This window comes from Podarcis melisellensis (assembly GCF_964234715.1).
Source record: "Podarcis melisellensis genome assembly, chromosome: 4".
Taxonomy (NCBI): Eukaryota; Metazoa; Chordata; class Lepidosauria; order Squamata; family Lacertidae; genus Podarcis; species Podarcis melisellensis.
In genome coordinates this window covers 67,452,303-67,476,688 of record NC_138531.1, presented here as the reverse complement: position 1 = coordinate 67,476,688, position 24,386 = coordinate 67,452,303, and the positions used below count along the sequence as shown (strand labels likewise).

General features: G+C 42.6%; 1 protein-coding gene across 1 annotated transcript in view; it reads left to right on the top strand.

The window, feature by feature from the left end:
- Nucleotides 1-23,951, top strand: part of CD96 (CD96 molecule) — a 29,468-nt gene extending 5,517 nt beyond the window's left edge. Inside the window, exons 3-12 of the mRNA XM_081909126.1 lie at nt 3,248-3,294; nt 5,672-5,762; nt 6,364-6,537; nt 7,369-7,443; nt 7,841-7,915; nt 12,797-12,919; nt 15,010-15,099; nt 17,475-17,567; nt 20,659-20,782; nt 22,885-23,951. Coding sequence (XP_081765252.1) covers nt 3,248-3,294; nt 5,672-5,762; nt 6,364-6,537; nt 7,369-7,443; nt 7,841-7,915; nt 12,797-12,919; nt 15,010-15,099; nt 17,475-17,567; nt 20,659-20,782; nt 22,885-23,056 — 1,064 coding nt within the window. The 3' untranslated portion in view covers nt 23,057-23,951. The remainder of the gene's footprint in view (nt 1-3,247; nt 3,295-5,671; nt 5,763-6,363; nt 6,538-7,368; nt 7,444-7,840; nt 7,916-12,796; nt 12,920-15,009; nt 15,100-17,474; nt 17,568-20,658; nt 20,783-22,884) is intronic.
- Nucleotides 23,952-24,386: the final 435 nt, after the last annotated feature.

The following is a 24,386-nucleotide window of genomic DNA, read 5'->3' as shown; positions in this document are numbered from 1 at the left end:
AAAAATCCAAGGCCATAAAGATGATCTGGTCAAATGGATAGAGCATCTAGTGGAGTGGATGGATAGGTGGAGATAGATTTTTGTTTGCTCCTGATGCTGCTCTTTCAAGCTTTGCTCTTCACTTCTTACAGAAGTGTGACCACCCACCCCAGCATTATCACTAACAACTGGACAAAAGTCAGACAGCCTGTTTATTTTATTCTTCCTCTCTTCCATATAACAGCAGTATCCCTTGCTGTCTGCTGCATTGCCTGGTTGAGAGTACAAAATAATAGCTAGCAAGAAAAGAAACAAACCCCAACATCCTGCGAAATTTGTCTTTTCACTCAACTGGGTTAGAAGATGCTCAGAAACAGAGTTGGAGGATGAAGGATATTAGTCATTAAGAAAACATAACTTCACTTCAAAGTAAAACAAACCCATCTGGAGGGAACAAAACCCAACCCAAGTCACTGGGGAAGGATAACTGGCAGACGTGGAGGACCAAAGTGGAGGCAATGAGTGTTACTGCAGAACTGGATCAAAGGAAGGATGACACAATAAAACTGTTGACGCAGCATTGTGAGACTGCAGAGAGCAGCTCTGAGAGCTGCAAAGTATTCAGCTACTTAACCAACCTCTTCCTGACCTTAATTTAAACCACCTGGTCTGCATTTTTTGCATTCATCCACTTGGGGTGTTTACTGGTTGACTAGATAATTGGCCCGCTCTTTCTCTAGCAAACACTGTCCTTGGCTATGATGCTAAACACCACAATTCAGCACTGTGGGAACAAGGCTGGGTGAGCAACAGACATAAAACCAAACCACGGTCCATTGAAACAGGAAGCAAATGCTTCTTGTCGCCTCCTTGCAGCCATGCTAGAAGAAGAGAGGATATGAAGCAGGGTGGTGGAGGGTGGGGGTGATGCAAACCTGAGGCTCATCCAAACTCATTTGAATAGAATCATAGAATTCTAGAGTTGGAAAGCACCTAAGGGTCATCTAGTCCAACCCCATAGTATGGTTTAAACAAGGCCACTGTGTGGCAATGCTGTACTGCAGGCATGGGGAAACTGTGGCCATGCATATGTTGGACTGCAACATCCATTGTTTCTGACCAGTGGCTGCGCTTCCTAGGTCTGATGGAAGCTAGAGTCCAACAACTGTAGAGTCGGGGTGCTTTCTAACTCGACAATTCAATGGTTCTATGATTCTAACATGTGGAGGACCACAAGTTCTTCCCTCTCCTGTGTTACATTCTGTCTGGTGCTCTTCAGTTCAAAGTCTACATTCACAGAGGAGCCAAAAATTAATTACAAGCAGGCTGTTCTCTTTGCCACAGGATTCTCTTTACCAATGTCCTTGCTATAACAGAATGGCTGCATTGCTACCCATTGCATCCTAATTGTATAAATAGATTTTCTACTGGGGAGTTTGAGTGAAGAAAGGCATGCCAACGATGTGAGGGAGAGTAATGCCTGCCTTATAAAGTCTCAGGAAATGCATCCCTTTGTTGGCTCTGCTCTACAGCATTGCAATCCTGAGCATGTTTGATATTATCCCAAATCCTCTGATGATCTGGTGTACCAGTGGCTTATGATATCTGGAGTGTTTTAATAGCCTCAGTATCCATGTGCTGGAATGCCTAGTACTTGGCATCTGGGCTTGAGATGGGGTGCTCTGAGGACAGCTTCATCAACTTGTACAATCTAAGTTTGCCCATAGATCATGGCCCTTGGACCCCAATCTAAGTGAATTGAAGGGAGTTCACAGAATGAAAGTTTCCAGTCAGCTCTTCCCACTACCTGCCGTCTGCAACCCTAAGAAAGTCTCTATGGAGGAACATAGATAGTTGTCTTATACTGAGTCAATCATTGCTCCATCTTGCTTAGCACTGTCTGCGGTCACTTGCAGCAGGTCCTCAGACATGGGATATTTACCCAGATCTACCAGGAGATACTGGGGAGTGAACCTTTTGACCAAGCAGATGTTCTGCCACCAATCTATAGCCTTCCCCAGAGGGGGAGTTGCTCCTGAAAAATGTGGGACATGGCTCAGGGGGCTGCTCAGGGGAGGAAAGAAAAGACAGCAAAGTTTCCTTCTAGGGACTTCCTTAAATTATCTTGGTTTAGGATCCAAGCCCAATTTGTGGCAAATCCTTTCTCAGCAGTCATCTGTGCCTCGCCTCACCTTGTTCAGATAGCCTCCCTGACCCTCTAGAGCAGCCTTGCTCAACTTTGTTAATTGTTTAATTGCACACTGAGATGGAGAATGCCTGTATGTGTGTTGCTAATGCTTTAACATTGGAAAATTTCATTGGAATATACTAAGCTAGAAAGAGCTCTCTGAGCTTCTAGCTGGGTTGATAATTAATTGTTGATGTTCTCTGCTGGCCTTCACATGAGTGTTTAACCTTAGATCACGTGTTCAAGGTATTCACTTGTAAATCTTCATTTTCAAAGGTAGTTGCCTTTGCCTTTTGGCACAGTGGGAGAAGGATATGATAAGATGCCTCTCTAGGAGTTGCATAACCTTAGGCTGGATGCAGACTAATGCAGGATATGAAAGAAACAGAGCTTTGATCTTTGATTTGATCACAACTATGTTATATATTTAAGAAGAAGAACCTATGCTTGAATATGCATATGCTTTATACAAATTTCTGGATGTATCATTGATTGTTTTGTATCTGTTTTTGAAGAACTTTGAATAATGCTTATGGATATTTATATTCCAAAATTATTCCATTTTTATGCATCCAATTTCTTCAGGCTGTGCAATATTAATATCTGCAATAAACCTTGGGTCCCCAGATGTTGTCAGAATACAACTCTCATCATCCCTGGCCTGCTAGCTAGAGAATATGGGAGTTGTAGTCCAACAACATCTGGGGACCCACAGGTTGAGAAAGGATGCAGGTGGCTGCATAGGAAGAAATGGGAAGAAAATGTCTTAAGTTATTTTAATAACCAAGCCTCTGTGAATTGTCCTTCAGATTTTGGCAAAGTAGAAATAAGGAAACTACGGTAGTCTCATTCCCCCAAGAAACTGTACTCAGTGGGGAGTTGAAACCAAAGCCATAACTGAGCTATTTCTAGGCTGTTGAATGGATTCTAGTATCTGTAGTACTGTTCTTGAACATCATTTCCTCTTCTATTTGAATCTGTTTCATAAATGCAAAGTAATGATTATTCTGCAAGAATTTGCAGTGCTGACTTGGCTGCTGTCTAACTAATGTAAACGTGTATTTTCTTTCTGTGCTCAAGTGAAACCAGAAATCTCTATTGGCCTCCAAGCAAGTTTCACAAGAGAGGTGAGTAAATTTAGAGGTACCAATGCATGAGTTAGTGTATAGCTTTATTGCTCCAGTCATCCAATCAAATGGGACAAAATTGAGAATTCGGCCACAAGAAAACCAGCTAGGGCAACTGATTTGGGAACGTTTCCCCTCAAGTTTGCAATCATCCAGTCAGAATTTTCTCCTAGTAATTATGTGGCCCTTGGATGGTATTGAACCTTTAAAGGAAAGAATTCAGAATGCTCATTAGCTTGAAGTACTCGTTCTTTGACATCTGCAGGCGGCATAAAAGAATAGAAAAGAACAACACATTTTTTCATTATCTCATCCTTGTCCTTTGTTCACATGGAACCTGTTTCAGGATTTACCTGACCACAGGGAAAGGGCTGTAGCTCAGTGCTGGAGCAGCTGCCTTGAATAGAATCATGGAATCATAGAGTTGGAAGCATACAGAAGGCACTATGTTCAATTCCTAGCATCTCCGGGGCTCATAATGTCCCCTCTCTGAAATCCTGGAGAGCTGAGGCCTGTTGAAGTACACAATGAAAAGCTAGATGGACCAGTGCTCTGATTCAGTACAAGGCCCATGTTGTTCCCCTCCATGTCGTTCCCTTTTTATGAATGGGATCGTCTCAGAAGCAGGCCACGCCCATTACCAATCCACTCTATGCATTATCAGGCAATGCATAGAGGGGATTGGTAATGGGAGCCAAGCTTTGTACACTGGTAACTGTATATATTTACATGCAAGAACACCCGAAGAAGGCTCCAGGAGTTATCCTGTCTAATTCAGATTTTAAAATCTACACATCCCAGATTATATATATTATATATATATATATATATATATATATATGCAGGTTTTGGTGTCCTCGGGTGTCTTCCCGTGTAAAAGTTGGGGTGTCTAGGCGACGTTTCGACGAGGTCTCACTCGTCATCTTCAGGCTGGTGCTTTCGGCTTCTTGTTACTGGAACAGGCTCTGTTCCAGTAACAAGAAGCCGAAAGCACCAGCCTGAAGATGACGAGTGAGACCTCGTCGAAACGTCGCCTAGACACCCCAACTTTTACACGGGAAGACACCCGAGGACACCAAAACCTGCATTCCTGTACCCGTGAAAATCTACGAAAGCATATATATATATATATATATATATATATATATATATATAGTATTAAAACAATATTATTTTAATTTTAAAATAAAATGTTTTATTTGGCCCATTTCAGATCATAACATTTTTCCTAAGTTTGATATGCTTGAAAACACGGGTCCATCTTTTAACATAATCCCTGCTTCGATAGCCTAAGGAGTCATTTCAATCTCATATGTTGCTGTTCCTATATCTGTCCATCTTCCTATCACGTTTCTTGTTCTCAGTTTTATACCCGCAGAGAAAAGTGAAATAAATTATTTATATGGTCAACAGGGGGCAGTAAAAAATACAGCAACCACCCACAGTTCTGAGCTTTCTAAAACGGCTGGAAATGTTAAATCCCTGTCTATATTTTGCACCTCAGATCACATTCAGTTTAAAACTTCAGTTAACAAAACACTCTGCAGGTACAAGCAGATCTATGAAGGTAAAAGCGTTTTTTTAACAGCTCATTTTTCTCTAGGTGGTTTAGTATTTTGCATTGTATTCATCGAGAATAAGACGCTTGTGGTCTTCTCGCGGTGTCCTCATATTTAGCACTGTCTACGGGGTACCAAACCACATCCTCTCTGCTTTTAGACAAAACACATGCCAGATGGAGCCACAGCTATGATCATCCTTTCCTTCATGTTTTGAACTATTTTAGTGGTAATATTTTAGTGGTTTCATTACACCTGCAGCTCTGTACAAAATGTTCAAGGTGATTATGGGGACAGAGGATCAAAGACTGAATGTTTCTGTAAAGCTTACCCTGAAGTATTCAAACATCTTATCGATTTATTGATTGATATGGCACCTTTACTATGGTGATTTAGACCATCTTCCCTGTGGGGGAAGAAGGAGAAAGCAAGGGGGGCTTGTCCCTGTTCCAGTCCCTGTTCCAGGTCTGTCCCTGTTCCAGTCAAACTGCTCTCCTCCTCAGGTTAAAGGACACTGAGACTTCTTCAGGGAAGAAGGCAATGAGGGAGACAGGTAAACAAAACATCAGTTGGACAGTCTCATCGCCACCACAGGGCAACTTTACATTTAATAACATGTAATTGTTTGGGTATTTTAAAAGTGTGAACCACCTTGGGTACCTTGGCAGATAAGCACATAAGTGCTATAAATAAATAAGTACAAAAGGACAGGTTATGTGAAGCTGATTATCCCACACAAAGATTCAACATTACTCTGCAATGTAATGTTCATTATAGCCAAGCCATTATTGACTTGTTTTCCTTTGATTTTCTAATAGGCTAATATTACTTGTGTGGTAAGGAAGGCATTTCCTAAGCCCAACCTTCAGTGGTACATGGATGGAGAGATACTGAAGGACAAATCCAGAGGTAATGCAAACATTGTCTAAAATGGCATTTCAAAAATTCACTTTTAAAAAATATCCGGCTGTAACCAGAGAGCACAGTACTCTTTCTGTGAGCAGGAGAATGTAAACATTCATAATATATGTGGGAGGAAAAGCAGCTTTTATGCTGAACACAACTCTCATTTAATGATAAACTAATACTCCACCTTCGTCAAAAATACAGAGAAAGAGGCACACACAACAGTAAGGATTCCATTATCATAATTCCACAAAAGCAGGGAGAAGACGTGCAATTTAACCTGGCACTGAAATAATGTTCACATTAAGCTAAGTCAGACCATTGCTCCAGAAAGCTCAGTATTGACTTTCCAGGGTTTCTGGCAGAAGTCTTTGTTCGCCCTTTCTGGAAGCACCAAGATTTACTGTAACCTGGGATCATTTGCATGCAAAATAGGTGCTCTGTCACTTTACTGTGGCCCAGTGCTAAAACTTTGAGCTATGGTTTTATCCTTCTTGTTAGCTGGTTTGAGTTTTCTTTGAGTTTTAAAGGTTTGAATATGAGTTTTAAAGGTTAAAAAAAGGAATAAATAAAGACCGATCTCATTTCTACTTATTTTTCAAAGGAATATCCATACAAAAAGAAGATGCAAAGTTTGAGGGAGGTTTTTATGAGAGGAGATCACTGTTGACAATACGAAGTACAACTTGGCAATCCATTTATCAGGCTTTCAAATGCATGTCTGTGTATCCTTTCCCTGGAAATGACATTTCATCTGAAGAAATAGTTCTCCCTTATGGTAAGTCAAATTAAGTTATGAGCCACCTGAAATCCGAAGAGCATATGATATGCATGAACTCAATCTAACTGAAGCCTCTTTGACAATGCGAAGTCTGCAGAAACAAAAGAAAAACACTTTGTTCCATAAATCACTGCACACATGTTTTCAAGGTATAAATTTAGTCATGCTAAGAAAACAGTTGAATATGCTGGTATATATTCAGTAGTAATGCATATTCAGCAGGCAATATATATTTTTTTTGTATTATTTATAAAATTTCTAAACCACAATTATGACAGAATCCACAGTGGTGTACAGCAACAGGAAAAATGATAATACATCACATCAACACCACACATCTTTTATAGGGGAAAAAAACCCCTGAAAGGCAGCAGTACTATGAAGTAGGCTCAGGCAGTAAAACAAATTTAAAATGCCTGGGCAAATAAAAATGTCTTCGTTGGTTGGAGAAAAGTTTGTAATGTCAGTGCAAACATTGTTTTGCAAAAAAATGCTGCTGGGTTTTTGTGGCCTCAAAATTCTATTCACTTTCTCTACAATATTTTCATAATCTAGAAATTATTTAGAATAGACATGAAACTTCACTCTTTATTATGTTGCCCAGCACCACAGAGTACTTAGAAATTTGTATTCTCATCTTAAAACATTGGCCTCAAGGGATTAGCCTGTGTTATCATTGTAAGGTCACTGCAATATTGATGAAAAGTCATGTTTTGTGTGTATTGTGTTGGTACATCAAGAATCCAATCAAACTCTCAGTTATTGTGATGTTGTCATTAACCTATTACTGGATTGTTCACTCTCTACTGCAATGGTTATTTTCAACAGGGTTTCAGACTACAGCTTTGCCACTCTCAGAATCTGTTACTCAAGTTACTCCAGTCTCGGACACCTCCACACAAAGTAAGTGAAGTCTATATTTTTGTGCTTTGCTTAAAACCTGCACACACAAAAATTACATAAATACTGAGAGTAAATGTGGCAATGGTAGAGCATTTTCTCAACTACCATGATGTTCTGTTGTAAGAAGAATGAATTTAACAAGCAAAGATATTCACTAAGCTGGAAGAGCTAAACCACAAGACCAGGTTCAGTCAATATCCTAACATGTGCAGTGGCAAAATGACCGGTAAGAAACCTGCATTCTTGCACTCTTGAATTCTTGACTTACCCCACCATACAAACCCTACTGTTGTTTTAACCTACCAAGAATCAAATCTCTCAGTTAGTACTAAGTTGTTCTTAAGCTATTATTAGACAGTTCATCCACTACATTTGAGGCTATTGTTATTTTCAACAGGGCTTCAGACTACGACGATGGAAGCTTCAAAATCCAGTAGTCAGGTTACTCCAGTTTTGGATTCCCTCACAAAAAGTAAGTTATTTTTATCTATATGAAACACTTCCTGCACTTTTCTGAGAAATTCATCCAACAATAAATGATTAAAATATTTACCAAGCTATGATATTGCTATTCCAACATGTATCCCATTCCATCTAGGATGGTCCAACTGGAGAACATCTCACTACATTTGTTGTTTGCGTGTCAAGGTCCCCAAGCCACCCCCCAAATAACTCACAACGCACACTTAATTTTTGTTTAAGGTTTTTGGCATAATTTTGGCCACAACTTTATTTAAATACAAAACCGTGAGTGGTTGTTTAGGCATTGGTTAAGACTATCTGTCCCCCCGCCTGGGGACAGAACTGACTTCCGGGCACCGCCGAAAGACAGTGCGGGGAAAAGCAAGTCGGGGAGAAATGGAGCTGAGTCACAGACCCTCAATTCTCATCCGCATGCTCCCCGAAGGCTTGCCGGCCCTAGTCCCATTCCAGGGATTGGACGAAAAGATGGAAAGCCCCAGGATTCCTTTAATGGAATTCCCTTTCCGCAGCAACCATGGAGGGACAGGCCCAGCCTATCCTAACCCCTCCTCCACCAATTTATAACCAATGCCTAACTGCAACCTTACAAGTTGTGACGATTTGCTACGCAGTAGGCAAAAACCAAATGCCCTAGCCAATCAGCCAGATGGACAAAATTCCTACCAAGCCCCTGCCCCAACGGCAGACAACGTCATGACAGGCATAGCAAGGTCAATGCAACAACCCCTTACTCAAGGGTGGGTGGGCGGGTGATCCGTTGCACGCAGCAAAGGGAAAGCTCCAGGCTGCGTGCAGAGTATTTAAACATTTTACCCCTCCTACCAAGATTACAACATAACTTTTACCCCAGCAACAATCACTGCCCCAGGCCATCTTTAGAGACCCTGCCTGGTAACAGAGGGGTGGCTCAGCAGACCCCACCACAACACGTGCTCTCCATGAAGGAGAACACGCTTTATGTGGAAAGTTCAATATGGCAAATTGAACCCACATGCAACACCCCTAGGCTAATTGCATCAAGTTTTTCCCTCAAAGCCTAAGGATGGGGAAAGGGTGGTAGCTCACGGGCAGAGTGTGTGCTTGCCTGCAGGAAATCTTAGGCTGCAATTCCCACCATCTCCAGGTAAAGCTTAGAAACAATGAAAACCAGAAACCTGAAGAACCATTGCCAGTAAGACAAACCAATGCTCTGACTCCATCTAGAGCAGCTTCCTGCAGTCCGGTGTTGCGCAGGGACTGAAGAATGTCTGATTTGCACCTCGATAGACCAAAGAAATATCAAGTATCCCAATATGTTCTCAAGCTGCTCTTACACACTGCTCATGTGAGGAAGGGAGAATGTTCTGATCTCAAGTTGAGGACCTCTTTCCAGCCAAACAGCTGCAGTTCCTTTCTAGCCAACCTCCCAACAGGCAGCCACAGGTCAGTGGTGGGCAGGGGCCAGAAGCAAAACATGGATTGACTCGCATACCTCTCTCCATCCCCCATCCAGGCAAACAGGAAGCATGAGCCAAGTTCAAAGATGCACTCTAGCCAGGCAATGAGTGAGGAAAGCAGGAGTTTGGTCTGGGCAGAAGGGGTTATGGTTTGGGGAGGATTCTGGGAGACACATAGAGAAGCCTGGAAAGCTGCATTCAACCCTCAGGCCTGAGTTCCCCATCCCTGTGCTAATCTACCACCACTGCCAAATCTTCTCAACCGCCATCTCCCTTCTCCCCATCTGCTCCCCATTACCCTACATATAGGAGTGTGACCTTTCAAGGTAGAGAAGGAGAGAGGGGAACATGAAGCAGCATATAATCTCTGTGTGTGTTTCTCCACGTTCTTATAGGGTGGTTTTGTGTCCTCTCCTTTGTTTTTCTCTTCATTTTGCCTTCCCTGGCCAAGTCACAGCCTTGGCAAAAGACTAACCCGCTTCCTCTGTTCATCTGCAGCATTTTTATTTTTATTTGCCAAATCTCTAATATACATATTTAAGTCCGCCTCGTAAAATAAGCAGACAAAGCACCGGCAGTGAAGTGACTTCATCATAGCCAAGTGATGCAGCCCAAAAGGGAATGCAGTCTGAGAGATTCTTAAAATATTCTCTGAATCCATCTCTCCTGGGAGCCATTGTGCACATGTGAAATTACATTAGGAGCTGCCGAGGTCCAGATGGAGCACCAAGTCAGCTGTTTGCTGATCATTTGTCTTGAGCTGGCTCAGATTTCCTTGTAGGACAGGCACAGCATAGCATCATGATGGGATTTCATGCATCTGACAAAGGGCAGGAGTCGGCTGTTTCTCCTTTTCTTTTTTTAGTTCAGCTTCACCTACTCCCGAGCTTGTTTTCTTGCGGCCGCATTTGTTGCCAAGCTAAGTTTTTCTAAAATATTTCTTAAGTTCTTTCATGAATGTCTGTGAGAAAGTGGGATGGAGCTCAGTGGTAGAGCATCTGCTTTGCACAGAGAAGGTCCCAGGTTGGATTCCTGACATCTCAAGATAGGATTGGGAAGATACATTGTCTGAAACCCAAGAATGTCGCTGAATGTCTGAAACCCATCTACTGAGCTAGGTGGATTGTCATGGACTGGCTGGATGCTGAGGAGTGGTGGGAGGCATCAGCTGGGGAACTCCCAAGGGCACCCCTAGAGGAAGAAGGCTCAGGGCCAGGGAAGTGGTGGTGGAATGACAATGAGTGGCCAGAGGGAGAAGAAGGAGCAGACTGGGAGGAGAAGGTATCAGAAGCAGAAGCGGTAACAAGATTTGGTGAGCAGGAAGAGGCTGTGGCAAGGGCAGTTCAGACTCTGAGGCAGAAGCAGAGGCTGGAGGGGAGTGGGACCAGGAGACAGAGAGGCAGGCTGCTGAAGAACCCAGGCAGTTCCCCCCTCCTGTTGTGACCAGCTCTGTCTCTCTCTCTCTCCCCCCACCCCACCAGTTTCCTAGAACTCAAAGAAATGAAGAAGGCAGAACAGAGCAGGGTTGTGTGCAGGCACAGTTTATGACTGCTTGGGGAAAACCCTGGAGAGGAAGAGCTTTAGGAAGTGATGGGAAGGTGGGGACCTTCAGTCCTCGCAACTGCCTTGTTGGAGCAAGACCTACGGGGAAGGGTTGCTGGGATCACTAGCCCTGCACTGTTTTGGTTTCTTGAATAAGGAATTGATTTCACTGACACCATGTTGTGCTTCGATCACTTGGCTCCAGCTCCTGAGATGGCCCACTGCACTTATATATTTATACCCCACCTTTTTTCCTTGGTGGGACTCAGAATGGATTGCAATAAAAATAAGAAGCACTAAAAACATAGAAAAAGCAATCATTCAAAACCAATTATGTATATATATATTGTGTGTGTGTGTGTGTGTGTGTGTGTAAAATATGCTAAAAACATACCAATAATTCCAATAAAAGCAGCATGGCACCAGCTCTTTCAATAAAAGCAGGCACTTCCCCAAAGCCTGTTGGAACAAGAAAGTCTTCACCTGCCAGTGGAAGGACAACAAGGAGGGATCCTTATCCAGTATAAAACAGATTCCTATGCTCCTTTGAAATGTCAACATGTACTTGCCTTTTAAAAACATGAACCTGAATACAAACTCAATTGCTTTCAAGTATGCTCTCTTATCTAGTTGGTGTGTAGAGGGCCCTGATACAGCCTCCTCTTTTGTATGCAGCAGTGTTATATGAGAAAACACTTGCGGAAGTCCTTCTTTATTCATTTCATTGATTGGCACTGCTCAACATGACTATCTGTACTGCATGCGTGGAATATCTCCACTGCCGAATTGAACAGGGCACTCGACTTCCTTAGACGTCCCATGTCATGGTTCATAAATGTCATGTTGGTTGCAAAGTGCTTTTGTTGCTCTTGCTGTCTGACAAATCCCCTGCTTGCCTTAATAAAGCTGTAACTTCCCTTTGCCTTCTTCTTTTCACTGTAAAAGTTTCCCATTCAACTTTGCTCAGTGAGATAATCCAAATGACAGCTGTTCGGCGCTTAGCTTCCATAGGAACATCCTTTGTGCGCCAGGCACTAAGAGACACTTTGACACGGAGTGTTAATCACTGTACGTTTCTCCTTCTCAAGCTTGCAGCTAGTGTCAAAGAGCCAGTTTCTTTTCTCCCCAAACCCAGATAGATGTCAAGGATGATTGACCTCTTCCCATAGAAATGTCTGAAATAAGACTTTGAAATGTGTCATCCTTCAAAACATGGACTCCGTAAAATTTGGGCAAGAGGTATTGAGAAAGCTGTGGCCGGGGGAAAGGGAGGGAATCTACCAGTGCATTTTTTCCTGGGGGTACGCAGGGGTACGCGTACCCCTAAACATTTTGTGAATCTAATGGGAGTAGAAACTAAAAATTTAAAAAAAAAATAGATTCTTCTCTAGCACAGTGAATCATAAGTTCCGTTGCTACACACAATGTCCATTTACTGTTTTTATTTTTCCTGATTTGAACTATAAAATGGTGGTTTTCTTGAGTCAAAATGAGAGTCGCCCTAAATATTTTTTAAGGGGAAAAAAGCACTAAAACCTACAGTAGAAGGGAGGAGGAGGAAGAAATGGGGAAGAAGCCAGAAGAAGTGGAGGAGAGGGGCAAGGAGGCTAAAGGGAATCTCAGGAAGATTTTAAGTATGCTCCACTGGTTATGTGGAAGTTTCTAAGTCCATTTTCCACATGCAGGAAAAATACCCCTTCAGAGATGGAGGTGGCAGGAACATGGCATTGGGGTTGGTGTTGCTATGCACAGCACACACCCCCACTCGAGCCACACTTCATGTCCATGCATGTTGTTTAAATGAATGAACAGGGCATTTGTATCCCCACAAAATGAAGCTTTCTCACTAGCATTGCAACCTGTCCCATGGGGAATCTCTTTAACAAAGCATTGATGCAACACTTTGAACAAGGACCTTAAAGACACTTTGTTTTCCACAGAGCCCAGGCTTTCGACTAAAAACCTGCAAGATAACACCATTACTAAGATCTCCAGTTACTCTGCAGTGCCGCAAAGTAAGTAGCCTATAGTAGCTTTTTATGTTAACAGCCAGATGCGCTGAACCATTGCCCAGCAGAGACCAGTTGTTTTTGTTTGGCAGGGGAGGGAGAGGGAAGTTATCTTCAATCCAGAAGTGAAGGGAAATGCAAACTATCCTTTTGCATATACAGTCATACCTTGGTTCTCGAATGAATCCATTCCGGAAGTCCGTTCAACTTCTGAAAACATTCAAAAACCAAGGTGTGGCTTCCAATTGGCTGCAGGAGCTTCCTGCACTCAAACAGAAGCCATAGAAGCCACGTCAGACGTTCAGCTTCCAAAAAAAGTTCACAAACCAGAACACTCACTTCCGGGTTTGCAGCATTCAGGAGCCAAAACGTTCGAGTCAGAAGGTGTTTGAGAACCAAGGTACAACTGTACTATCAAAGAAAGATGATAGAGCTTGCTCACTATTTTGTGATGTTTTGGTTGTCCATTAGACAGGGAATTTGAGATTATTATTTTTTATCAAACTAAATGTGGCAATATAACCCTTAGCCGGGCATGCAGTTACAACCAACCCCTTCTTCTGCTTATCTTATCAGGTGGCTTTCTCTTTGAGAAAAGCTCATTTATTTGGCATGCAGAAGGTTATATCCTCCTCCCTGCTGTGGATTAAGTGGCAGGAGCTCATCCATGCCTGTCTCTGTCCCATTACACCTCTGCCTTCGACTCTGGGCTCACCCACACTCTGAGCCCCCTGTTGCCCTTCAATAGTTCAACTCGTGCTAGATTTCCACCCTCCTAGCTGTACCATATTGCTCTGACTGAAATGTCGCTTGTCTTGCCGACTGGAAAAAGGCTCCCAGTCATTAATCCGGGAAGACTCTAACCAGTGGCCTAAGGCTTAGTGCTTGCTATTCACAATTACGATTCTCTTAACACAATCATTTCTCATGTCTAACACGCTTAGCAGGCTGCTCCTCTTTCAGGCTGCGGATGCTTGCTTGACTTACAAGCTGCGAAAAGCTATTCCCTGTGGCAAGTCATTCTGCTTAAAAGTTCACATACATAACACGCAATTAGGATCCAACAAACTAATATTGATCGCTCGCTCCCAAACTGTTTCCTACACAAGTGAGAAGTGTTGGATGAAGTGTGGAGGGCAAGGGTCTGACAAGAATACCATTTTCCTCCTTCACCCACCCATCCAAATACACGGGCTGCAATAGATCACTGGAAAAGAAATTAAATTCGCTCAAATCTCCCCAATGCAGAGGTGCAAGAGCTGCAGATTCTGAGGGAACTCAGTGCCCTCATCACAGGGGAAGAAGCTTTGGATGTTATAATCGAAATTTGGGGATAGGATGGACAGTTCTCACGGATTTCCTCCCTTGTCCTGTTCCACAATGTCTGAAATTGCCCAGACAACAAAGGTTATTTTCAGATATGGGGCTAAATGAAGATATGTCCACATATATTTATGACATGTGCAGAGGAATGCTAGAACATTATTTGCTTTTCTGTTATAACTATATCCAAAAATATCTGTGTGTATGCAATTTAATTGTAAACATGTATAATTAAAGCCACCATGTACATCACTTCTGCTCATAGGGTTGTCATATGTCTGGAATATCCCGGGCTTAGTGGAATACTGCAGTCGGAAGCAGTGTGTGGTCGGAAATCGGCAAAAATATCTGGGGAAATCTGAATGTATGGCAACCTATGTCGTGGGGTTTTTTTTTGCTGATTTTTCTTTAAAATATATCCAAAATATTATTATTTTTCAATTTTGCCCAAAGCGCAATCAACTTTGGCAAAACAAAACAAAACTCAACAACTTTTGTGTCTTTATTTTCATGCTTTAAAATATGGCAACCCTGAGATACAACACAGTGAGTGACATCTTACACTCACTAGTTCATCATTTAACCAATGTTTTAGTTTTGCTTGATGTTGATGCCAACAGCAGCCCTTTTACAAAACTGAAATATCTAGTTGGCTAATTTTTTATCATATAAATAAATAATGGTGCTAAGATTGTTACAATTTCAGAACAAGGAAATCAAGCCAGTATAATATATATCATGTTGGGGGTGTTGGTTTGGATTTGTTTTTAAAGGAAATCTATCCACCAGCAGAGAGCCGGAAGTAACCACACTGACTACACTTGATCTTTCATCCACTGGGAAGGACTGGTTTAATTATACAGGTGAGTTACTGTTTCTCTTTCAGATGTATCCTGCTGCAAACATTTCTTTTTGATCCTGATCTAGAAATCTTTCCATTGATCTCTTGGGTGGAGGTGTGGGAATAAAGGAAGGTGATCCATGCTTAAATTTCCCCTCCCTAAATCTCCATGATCATAACGATCGATTATGGCAGTAGGGATGTTCAAATGACCTTCTCTCCGAATACAGCAAATGTGTGTTGGAGGAACCAGGTGTGCCTGGTGTCTCTCCCTCCAGTGTCACAGCAACCCTTCCCTCACTGCCCATATACTCAGCACCATGTTTGAAGAGTACAGATATGTACGTATCAGGTCTACATTGAGAATGGTTCACAAACAGGGCTGTGTATTGGGTGGAGCTGATGTGTGTACAGCTGGATATGTTGGGAGTCCCCATCAGATGTCACCTGTGGACAAATTATTTATTTATTTATTTGTTTATTTATTTATACCCCGCCCATCTGGCTGGGTTTCCCCAGCAACTCTAGGCGGCTGGCAACAAAATATTAAAATACAATAGTCCTTCAGATATTAAAAGCTTCCCTAAACAGGGCTGCCTTCAGATGTCTTCTAAAAGACTGGTAGTTGCTTTTTTCTTTGACATCTGGTGGGAGGGTGTTCCACAGGGCGGGCACCACTACCGAGAAGGCTCTCTGCTTAGTTCCTTGTAACTTCACTTCTCGCAGTGAGGGAATTGCCTTGAAGGCCCTCGGCGCTGGACCTCAGTGTCCAGGCTGAATGATGGGGTGGAGATGCTCCTTCAGGTATACTGGGTCTGAGGCCGTTTAGGGCTTTAAAGGTCAGAACCAACACTTTGAAATGTGCTCAGAAACATACTGGGAGCCAATGTAGATCTTTCAGGACCAATGTTATATGGTCTCGGTGGCCGCTCCCAGCCACCAGTTTAGCTGCCGCATTCTGGATTAGTTGTAGTTTCTGGGTCACCTTCAAAGGTAGCCTCATGTAGAGCGCATTGCAGTAGTCCAAGCGGGAGATAACTAGAGCATGCACCACTCTGGCGAGACAGTCTGCGGGCAGATAGGGTCTCAGCCTGCATACCAGATGGAGCTGGTAAACAGCTGCTCTGAACACAGAATTGATCTGTGCCTCCATGGACAGCTGCAAGTCCAAAATGATCCCCAGGCTGTGCACCTGGTCCCTCAGGGACCAGGGAGTCCTCCACACCTATTCGCCTCCTGTCCTCCCAAAACAGTACTTCTGTCTTGTCAGGATTCAACCTCAATTAGTTAGCCGCCATCCATCCTCCAACCTTGCATGGTGCAAGTGGAGTGGAAGAAGCAAAGATCACCAGTGTCAAAGCAAATGATTCTTCAACATCAACTTCATTGGACTGGTCATGTTGTGCAGGTGCCTGAGTATCATTTTCCAAAGCAACTACTCTATTCCAAGCTTAAAAATGGAAAGCGTAATGCTGGTGGTCAACAAAAGAGGTTTAAAGACTCTCTCAAGGCAAATTGGGGGGAAATGTAGTATAAACACTGATAACTGGGAAACACTGGCCTGTGAGTGCTCCATTTGGAGAACAGCCTTTACCAAAGGTGTCATGGACTTTGAAGATGCTCGAACTCAGGATGAAAGGGAGAAAGGTGCTAAGAGGAAGGCACGCTTGGCAAACCTTCACCAGGATCAACTCCCACCTAGAAACCTATGACCCCACTGTGGAAGGACGTGTGGATCCAGAACTGGCCTCCACAGTCACTTACGGACTCACTGCTAAAACCGTGTTCATGGAAGACAATCTTACTCAGCTATGAGTGATCGCCAAAGAAGAAGAAAGAAGAAGAGGGAATGCATTAGTTGCACACATGAAAGGGGTCACCTGAACACCTCTAGTACTATCCATTGATTTGGAAGTGTTTACCTGGTACAGGGGCACTGGGTGCTCATTATGGGTCTCCCTTTGTGTATGAGCAAGCGTATACATAAAAATCAATTGTATGGCATCATATGCATTTGGATATATGAAGGTTCAGGCACAAGTGAGCACAAAATGTGCAGCTAGAGAATGCGCTAATGCTTACGTGTACAAAAGTTAAGGCAGGTACCTTAACTTACCATTTCCATGCTTTTTGTGTGTGTGCATTACTGAATTTAAGTGCGTGAAACAAAACAAATTAGCCCTTAATTATAACCCATTGGGGTGTGGTTGAGCTTTTAAGATTGTTTTATTTATGTTGATGCCAGTTTCAGCCCTTTTCAAAGCGGAAATTATCTAGTTGGCTACAATTTTATCATCAAGATAAACAAAAGGCTAAGATGGTTAACATTTCAGAATAGGAATTTAAAGTTTCTGTAACATATCATGTGGGGATCACTGGGTTTTTGTTTTTTTTAAGGTGATCTTAACTCCACCAGAAGAGTGACTGAAGAAACCCCTCTGACTAGCCATGATAATTCATCCACAATAAAGGACGAGTTTAAAAGCACAGGTGAGTTACTGTTTCTTTTTTAAACCTACTTCATTTGGGCCCAGATCTAGTAGGTTTTCCAGTGCTGGTTCTGGTAACATGTATCTCTTAGGTGAGAGAATTATATGAAGGGGATTCATGTTTAAATCCGACCCTACAACCCTCGATTATAATGATTGTATCTATCTATCATCTATCTATCTATCTATCTATCTATCTATCTATCTATCTATCTATCTATCTACCTTTATCTTCCAAGGATCTCTAGGTGGTGCACATGGTTCTTCTCCTCCCCATTGCATCCTCACAAAAACCCTGTGAGGTAGGTTAGGCTAGGAGATGGTGACTGGCCTGAGGTCACCCATGGTTGAGTGGGGATTTGAACTCTGGTCTCCCAGGTCCTAGTCCAACACTCTAACCATTACACCATACTGGCTCTCCACCACAACACCATTAAATCTAGCAGTAAGAGCATTCAAATGGCCTTTTCTATGCATACATGCAATGGGTGGAGGGAGGACCAGGTTGAGACTGGTGTCTCCACCTACAGTATCATGGGTTCCATATCTCTATCTTCTTTATCTGGGATGCAGGTGGTGTTGTGGTCTAAACCACTGAGCCTCTTGGGCTTGCTGATCAGAAGGTTCAAATCCCACCGACAGGGTGAGCTCCCGTTGCTCTGTCCCAGCTCCTGCCAACCTAGCAGCTTGAAAGCACACCAGTGCAAGTAGAGAAATAGGTACCGCTGTGGTGGGAAGGTAAACAGCATTTCCATGTGCTCTGGTTGTTGTCACGGTGTTCTGTTGCACCAGAAGCAGTTTAGTCATGACCTGGACTTTCCACATGACCTGGAAAGCTGTCTGTGGACAAACGCCGGCTCCCTCAGCCTGAAAGAGAGATGAGAGCCACAACCCCATAGTCGCCTTTGACTGGACTTAGCCATCCACATGCTCAGCATAGAGTTTGAAACGGGAGCCCACATGAGTATAGCTCATGGGCTCTCTATTCAGTTAAAAACTGTTCACAGGGCAGCTGACTGGATGGCGAGCCCATGCTTATACAGTTGTACATACGTTGGCTGGCTTTCTTTCAAATGTCACACATGGACATCAGAGGGTGATGGTGCCAGCAGAGTGTACACTATTGGAGGTGCAGCCACATATTAGATGTCTGCATGGAGTGGGCTGTTTGAACACCACCAGTACTAACCATTCATTTGGGACTGTGTATGTGGTACAAGAGCAGTGGGTGCTCCTTATGAGTTTTTTTTATTGGGAGACCTAATCTGTCACAGAGCACATGCAGAAAAATGAGTAGCACAGAATCTCATGCAAAAATTGCTCTTTGTAGATATAAATCTGTGCATAAATTGCCCTTTCTTAATCAGGAAACATGTGCTATTCTTGGTCAGTTCTTTTTAATGCATACCAATTATGTATGTGTGTGTACATTGTACAGCTTTTGTGATATTTTTGAATTGTAATACAACAATGTACTCGGAACAAAAACAAATAAAACAGCCTAACAAAAGCCAGTGAATGCAATCAAATAAGCCCTAAAAGTGGCACAGAGCAACTCTAAGCATATCCGCCAAGAGCAATTTCATAAGACTGAAACATACATCCGGTGAACCGACAGACAATTTGAGACACGAGCATGTGTTTGATTTTCTTATTTTGACTCAAATTAAAAATCCTCAGTGACCATTATGCCATGGTACGTGCTCCAGAGAAACATCTTACATTTGCCTCATTTCCTTTTGCTAGAAGTAACAGCCACTAGTTTGCATATGTCAGTGTCTCACAATGCCATTTATAACCACCTGAGCAGTCATACAAAACTAAATTAGGCTTCCTGTTCTTTGCTCTTTCCTTTGCACCATTCACTCCTCTGAGACCAATCTGAGAATTTCTGTGTGGGCAGAAAGGGCAACACCAAAAATATAGGTTAGAGCAGAGCAGAGATAAGCAAAAGCCTCTATTTTCCCCTTGTCAGAGGACAACAGGCAAAGGAGCACTTGAACAGCTCCCTCCAAATGCTTCTATTGACATAGATGTGACATACATGCAGTTGCCCTGAAAGACTGAAACTGCAGGATGTGGCTACTCACATCCTGAGTGGGAACTAGTTGCTCAGAGCTACTTTTTATTGCTTGCTAGTCATGCTGCAAGATGCTGGTTTTGACTGTGAAACTGCAAACCATTGGGATGGTTTGCCTGCTTAGAAACAGAACCTTTTGTCCTATCACAAAAGGTGATGGGACGAAAAGGACAAAGCTCAAAGGAAGAGCATCTGCTTTGCACCCATAAGGTTGCAAGTTCAATCCCTTACATCTCCAGATATGGCTGGGAGAGACCCCTGTCTGAAATATTGGAGCGGCTGTACCAGTCAGGATAAGGCTTCCATGATCTTGACAGTACTTCAGACAACCATACGTCTCAAGCTTCTGTTTCACAGAGCTAACTGGCATTTCTACCTTTCCAAAGCTGCAAGGATTGAGATGTGTATTAATGTGTCAATCAGTCAAAAACAGATATGGCTGTCACAGTTTTCAGAGTCGCCTCCAGACTGTCCCTGTTTAGTGGGAGGGATTCATTTGCATACCAAAAATGCAGATTTGTGAAATTAAAAAGGATTAAAGTACCTATCACAACAAATCTGCTTTAAAAAAGAAACACCCAGACATTTTGCTATAAGGAAAGTCACAGGGAGATGCACTAGAAATAGATAGCGGTTGGTTGACGGGAAGTCGTATGGCCTCTGCACAAACACATCAGAAGGAATGCTCATTAAATAGTGGACATTGCATAACCGTCATGCATGCATTGTGCAATCAAATCAGGATGAATGTTCAATTAACAGCTCCACTAGAGGAACCTCAAAATCATAGCCCCTCGGTTACCAGCTGCTGTGAACAAGCACTGCTGCCTTACTTGCAAGCAGCAATTTCACACAATTTCTTTGTCATTGTGACTACCAGTTACAACTCGCATGTTGACAAGAAAAATGTATTGTCTGAATCAGCCCTTGGTTTAGAAATGGGGGAGGAGGAGAAAGCAGCTGTTGGAAGTTGTCTTGTTTTTGCCTATGATAGCTGGGGTTCTTTTTTCAGGTGCTGCAACTAGTCCAGGAAAGACTTCCTTCCCCTGGCCAGCAGTTGTAGCCGTTCTGCTTCTCTTATGCACATGCTTATTCATTCTGGGAGTCAGAAAATGGTGTCAGTATCAAAGAGAAATGTAAGTAGTACATGCCCGCTGGCATTTTGCATGCTAATACAAAATGTGCTGTTGTGAAATAAATCCCCAATGAAAGCACTCGGAAAGGGCCATAGCTCAGTGGCCGAACAACTGTTTTGCATGGAGAAGCTTCCAGGTTCAACCCCCAGCCCCTCCAGGAAGGGCTGAGAAAGACCCCTGTCTCAGAAACCTGGGGGTAATGGTGGCAGTCACAGTGGACAATAAGCTAAATGGACTAGTGGTCTGACTCAGTATAAAGCAGCTTCATGCATGCCTGAGATTTGCAATCTGATTAGGATGGTGTGTACAGTAATTTAGCATACTTGAAATTGCAGTTGCCGAGCCCCATTGACCACAGTGGGACTTGAGCATGTTCAGTGCATCTGCACTGATTTGCATAATGCAGGGTAGCCAAGATGGCACCCTTCTTCATCTACAACTCCCATCAACCCCTGAATATTGGCCATTCAGGTCGGTGCTGATGGGAGGTGGAATCCAGCAACATCTCAAGGCATCACATTGACTTGCCCCAGTTGGGGGCCACATCACAATAAAGAACTGGAATACAATAAGAGTGGTGCTGTGTAAAACCTTGGCTAATTTCTTCAGACACCGTTAGAATCACAGATACTTATTGAACATGGCAAATAAGAGAAAAAACAACTTTTCCTGCTGGCATCCCTATTGAAATCCTCAGCGTTTTATGTACTCACATATGTACTCACAGAAGTGTGCGGCATCATGCAAGCAATTCCAACTCCCGTCAACTATAATGAAGTGTAACATTTTGCATAAAAGAAACAGTCATACTATTGGAAATGGTTGGTTGTGTCTTTTTATATATCTATCCATGACCTACGTTATTGCGCACGACAACGACAGGATTGGGGCAAGTCATAATTATAAACCAGACTACTGCAATATGCTCTACATGGGGCTGCTCTAGAAAATGACTTAGAAACTTCAACTGGTCCAAAATGCAGCAGTCAGACTGCTGGTTCCTTTTGGAACTGACATAGACCCTGTTTTTAAAGACAGCTGCATGGGTTATCAGCTCATTTCCAGACCCAGTTCAAGGTACTCACCATTAGTGAACCCGAAACAGCTTAGTTCACAAATATCTGAAATACCACTTCCTTCCCTAGAGACCTTCTCAGATGTTAAGATTGATAGTTCCACTGCCCTCAGAAGTTTGGGAAGGAGGGGTTTCCACTGCCCTCAGAAGGTGTCCAGAGAGGGGTTTCTCTGTGACAGTCCCTAAGCCATGTAGTTCCTTTACCACAGAGGTGTGCCTGAGTAGTTTCTGTCTTATGCTGAAGATGCACCTCTTCGCCCTTGCCTGACACTTGAGATTTAACAGATTTGCTTGTTCTTGATAACAATTTATTATTTATTATTTATTATTTATACCCCGCCCATCTGGCTGGGCTTCCCCAGCCACTCTGGGCGGCTTCCAACAAAATATTAAAATACAGTAATGCATCAAACATTAAAAGCTTCCCTAAACAGGGCTGCCTTCAGATGTCTTCTAAAAGTCTGGTAGTTGTTGTTCTCTTTGACATCTGGTGGGAGGGCCTTCCACAGGGCGGGCACCACTACCGAGAAGGCCCTCTGCCTGGTTCCCTGTAACTTGGCTTCTCGCAGTGAGGGAACCACCAGAACGCCTTTGGTGCTGGACCTCAGTGTCTGGGTAGAACGATGGGGGTGGAGATGCTCCTTCAGATATACTGGACCGAGGCTTGCACGCTCTCTGAAGGAGCACATGCATAGCTTGGAGGTAGCCTTCAATGCACCTTTGCCATCAGAGACCTAAGTGACCTTTGTGGTTAGAATTATCAGCACTGTCTATACCCATCTCTGGACTGGAGTAGTCTGGCTAATGTAGTCCATTCATTGGCAACCTCAAAACTAGATTGCTGTAATCTGCTCCATGTGGGGCTGCCCTTGTATATTGCCCAGAAACTTTATGTATGAGGGTGTTTTCTCCTCAGAACGATGACTTCTTAATTTTGTTTACCTTCCCTACCATTTTATTGTGTGTTGCTGTTGTGTTTTGCTGTGTATTATTTTTAAATACACTGGGTGCTGTTTTTTCATTTTAGTCTGAACAGACCGCCGTCTTTCAAGCCACCTCCTCCTCCAGTTAAATACATCTCTATTCAAGAATTAGAGGGAATGTACTCATCATGCAATGAACAGGAAAATGGGCCTGAAGCCTTCCGGGATAATACGAGTCTTTGTTATATGAACCTCACAGGCACACAGTGGCAGTGAGCCACATGGAAATTTAGACTGCTTAAACCTGCATGGATGCGAAAGCTGCAATATAGCATAACTATGTGGTCAGAAAATAATGCAAATGTTGAGCAGCTTGTGGAGGAACCATGAAGTGGTTGTGTTGCAGGAAGTCAAGTATAAAGCAGAGCTATGTGTACCATCCATATCATATCCATTCTACTTTGTCTGGATTCAGTGCGTAGTAAAGGCAGCGTCTCTGAAAAGCGCTAACATCAGAATTTGAATGAAATCATTGCCTGGTGATTTCCAGATCTCCTTATCTCTAAGCTTGCCTTGTGATTTTGAGATGCCATTAAGAAAAGGGGGAGGGAAACAAATGAAGGTTGGGCAGATACATATTTATTCTTCCTTCTTGTTTGTCCCATGATTTGGAAAATGCCATAATTATCTCTGAGGCATTTGGGAATCAGATTTTTAATATAGTTTTCATGCAATTTTAAATTACCCTTGTATTTTGATTTTCCAAACACTTTCTTGTGTATGTTTTTAAAGGCACTTTAGGATAATAAACGGCTAAAAAATAATGCTGTAGTAACCATGGAGGACCAGAAGGTGGCTCTGTAGGCTTAATATTTGCATATAAAATGTTTCCCATAATATGGTGGTAACCCAGAATGTAAACAGCTGCTAAATCTGCTAATATGCAATATGTTTCAAAATAAGTGATTTGTGGATATAAACATAGATAAGTAGGCTGAGTAGTTGACATTTTTCTTCTTATTTTTTTAATGTACGAATTTAAACCAAAGATGAACAATATCCATACCAGAATTTGCCTCTGATTTTCTGTCAACAGTAGCTAGACTTTTGTGAACGTCATATCTGAAAAGCTCTGATAGTAGGATGCAAATAAAATATTTGCCAAATGGTTTGCAAATCTTGTGACTGCTAAGTTTATTATCATCATTTAAAAATACAATTTAAAATAAAATTAAATGAGTACTAAATATTAATGGATTTATTCTTTCCCTCCTAACCACAGTTCATGTATGTTTGCTGTAAGGTGGAAAGTGATACTGAGTTTGCGATCCTCATCTCACCTACCTGGGAGTAAGGCTCATTGAATTCAATAGGACTTACTTCTGACACGATTAGGCTTATGCTGTTAGGAAGTCTTGCAGATGGATAGATTACCTGATTTTATTTAGGAGGCTTGAGATAAAGTCACCCTGAAATGGTTTAGTGATTTGTCTTTAAGGAAATATGAAAGCAGCTGCCAGTTTAATTTTAATCATATTTTGAGTCTGGATAGCTCAGTCGGTAGAGCATGAAACACTTAATCCCTGGGCTTGAGCTGCACGTTGGG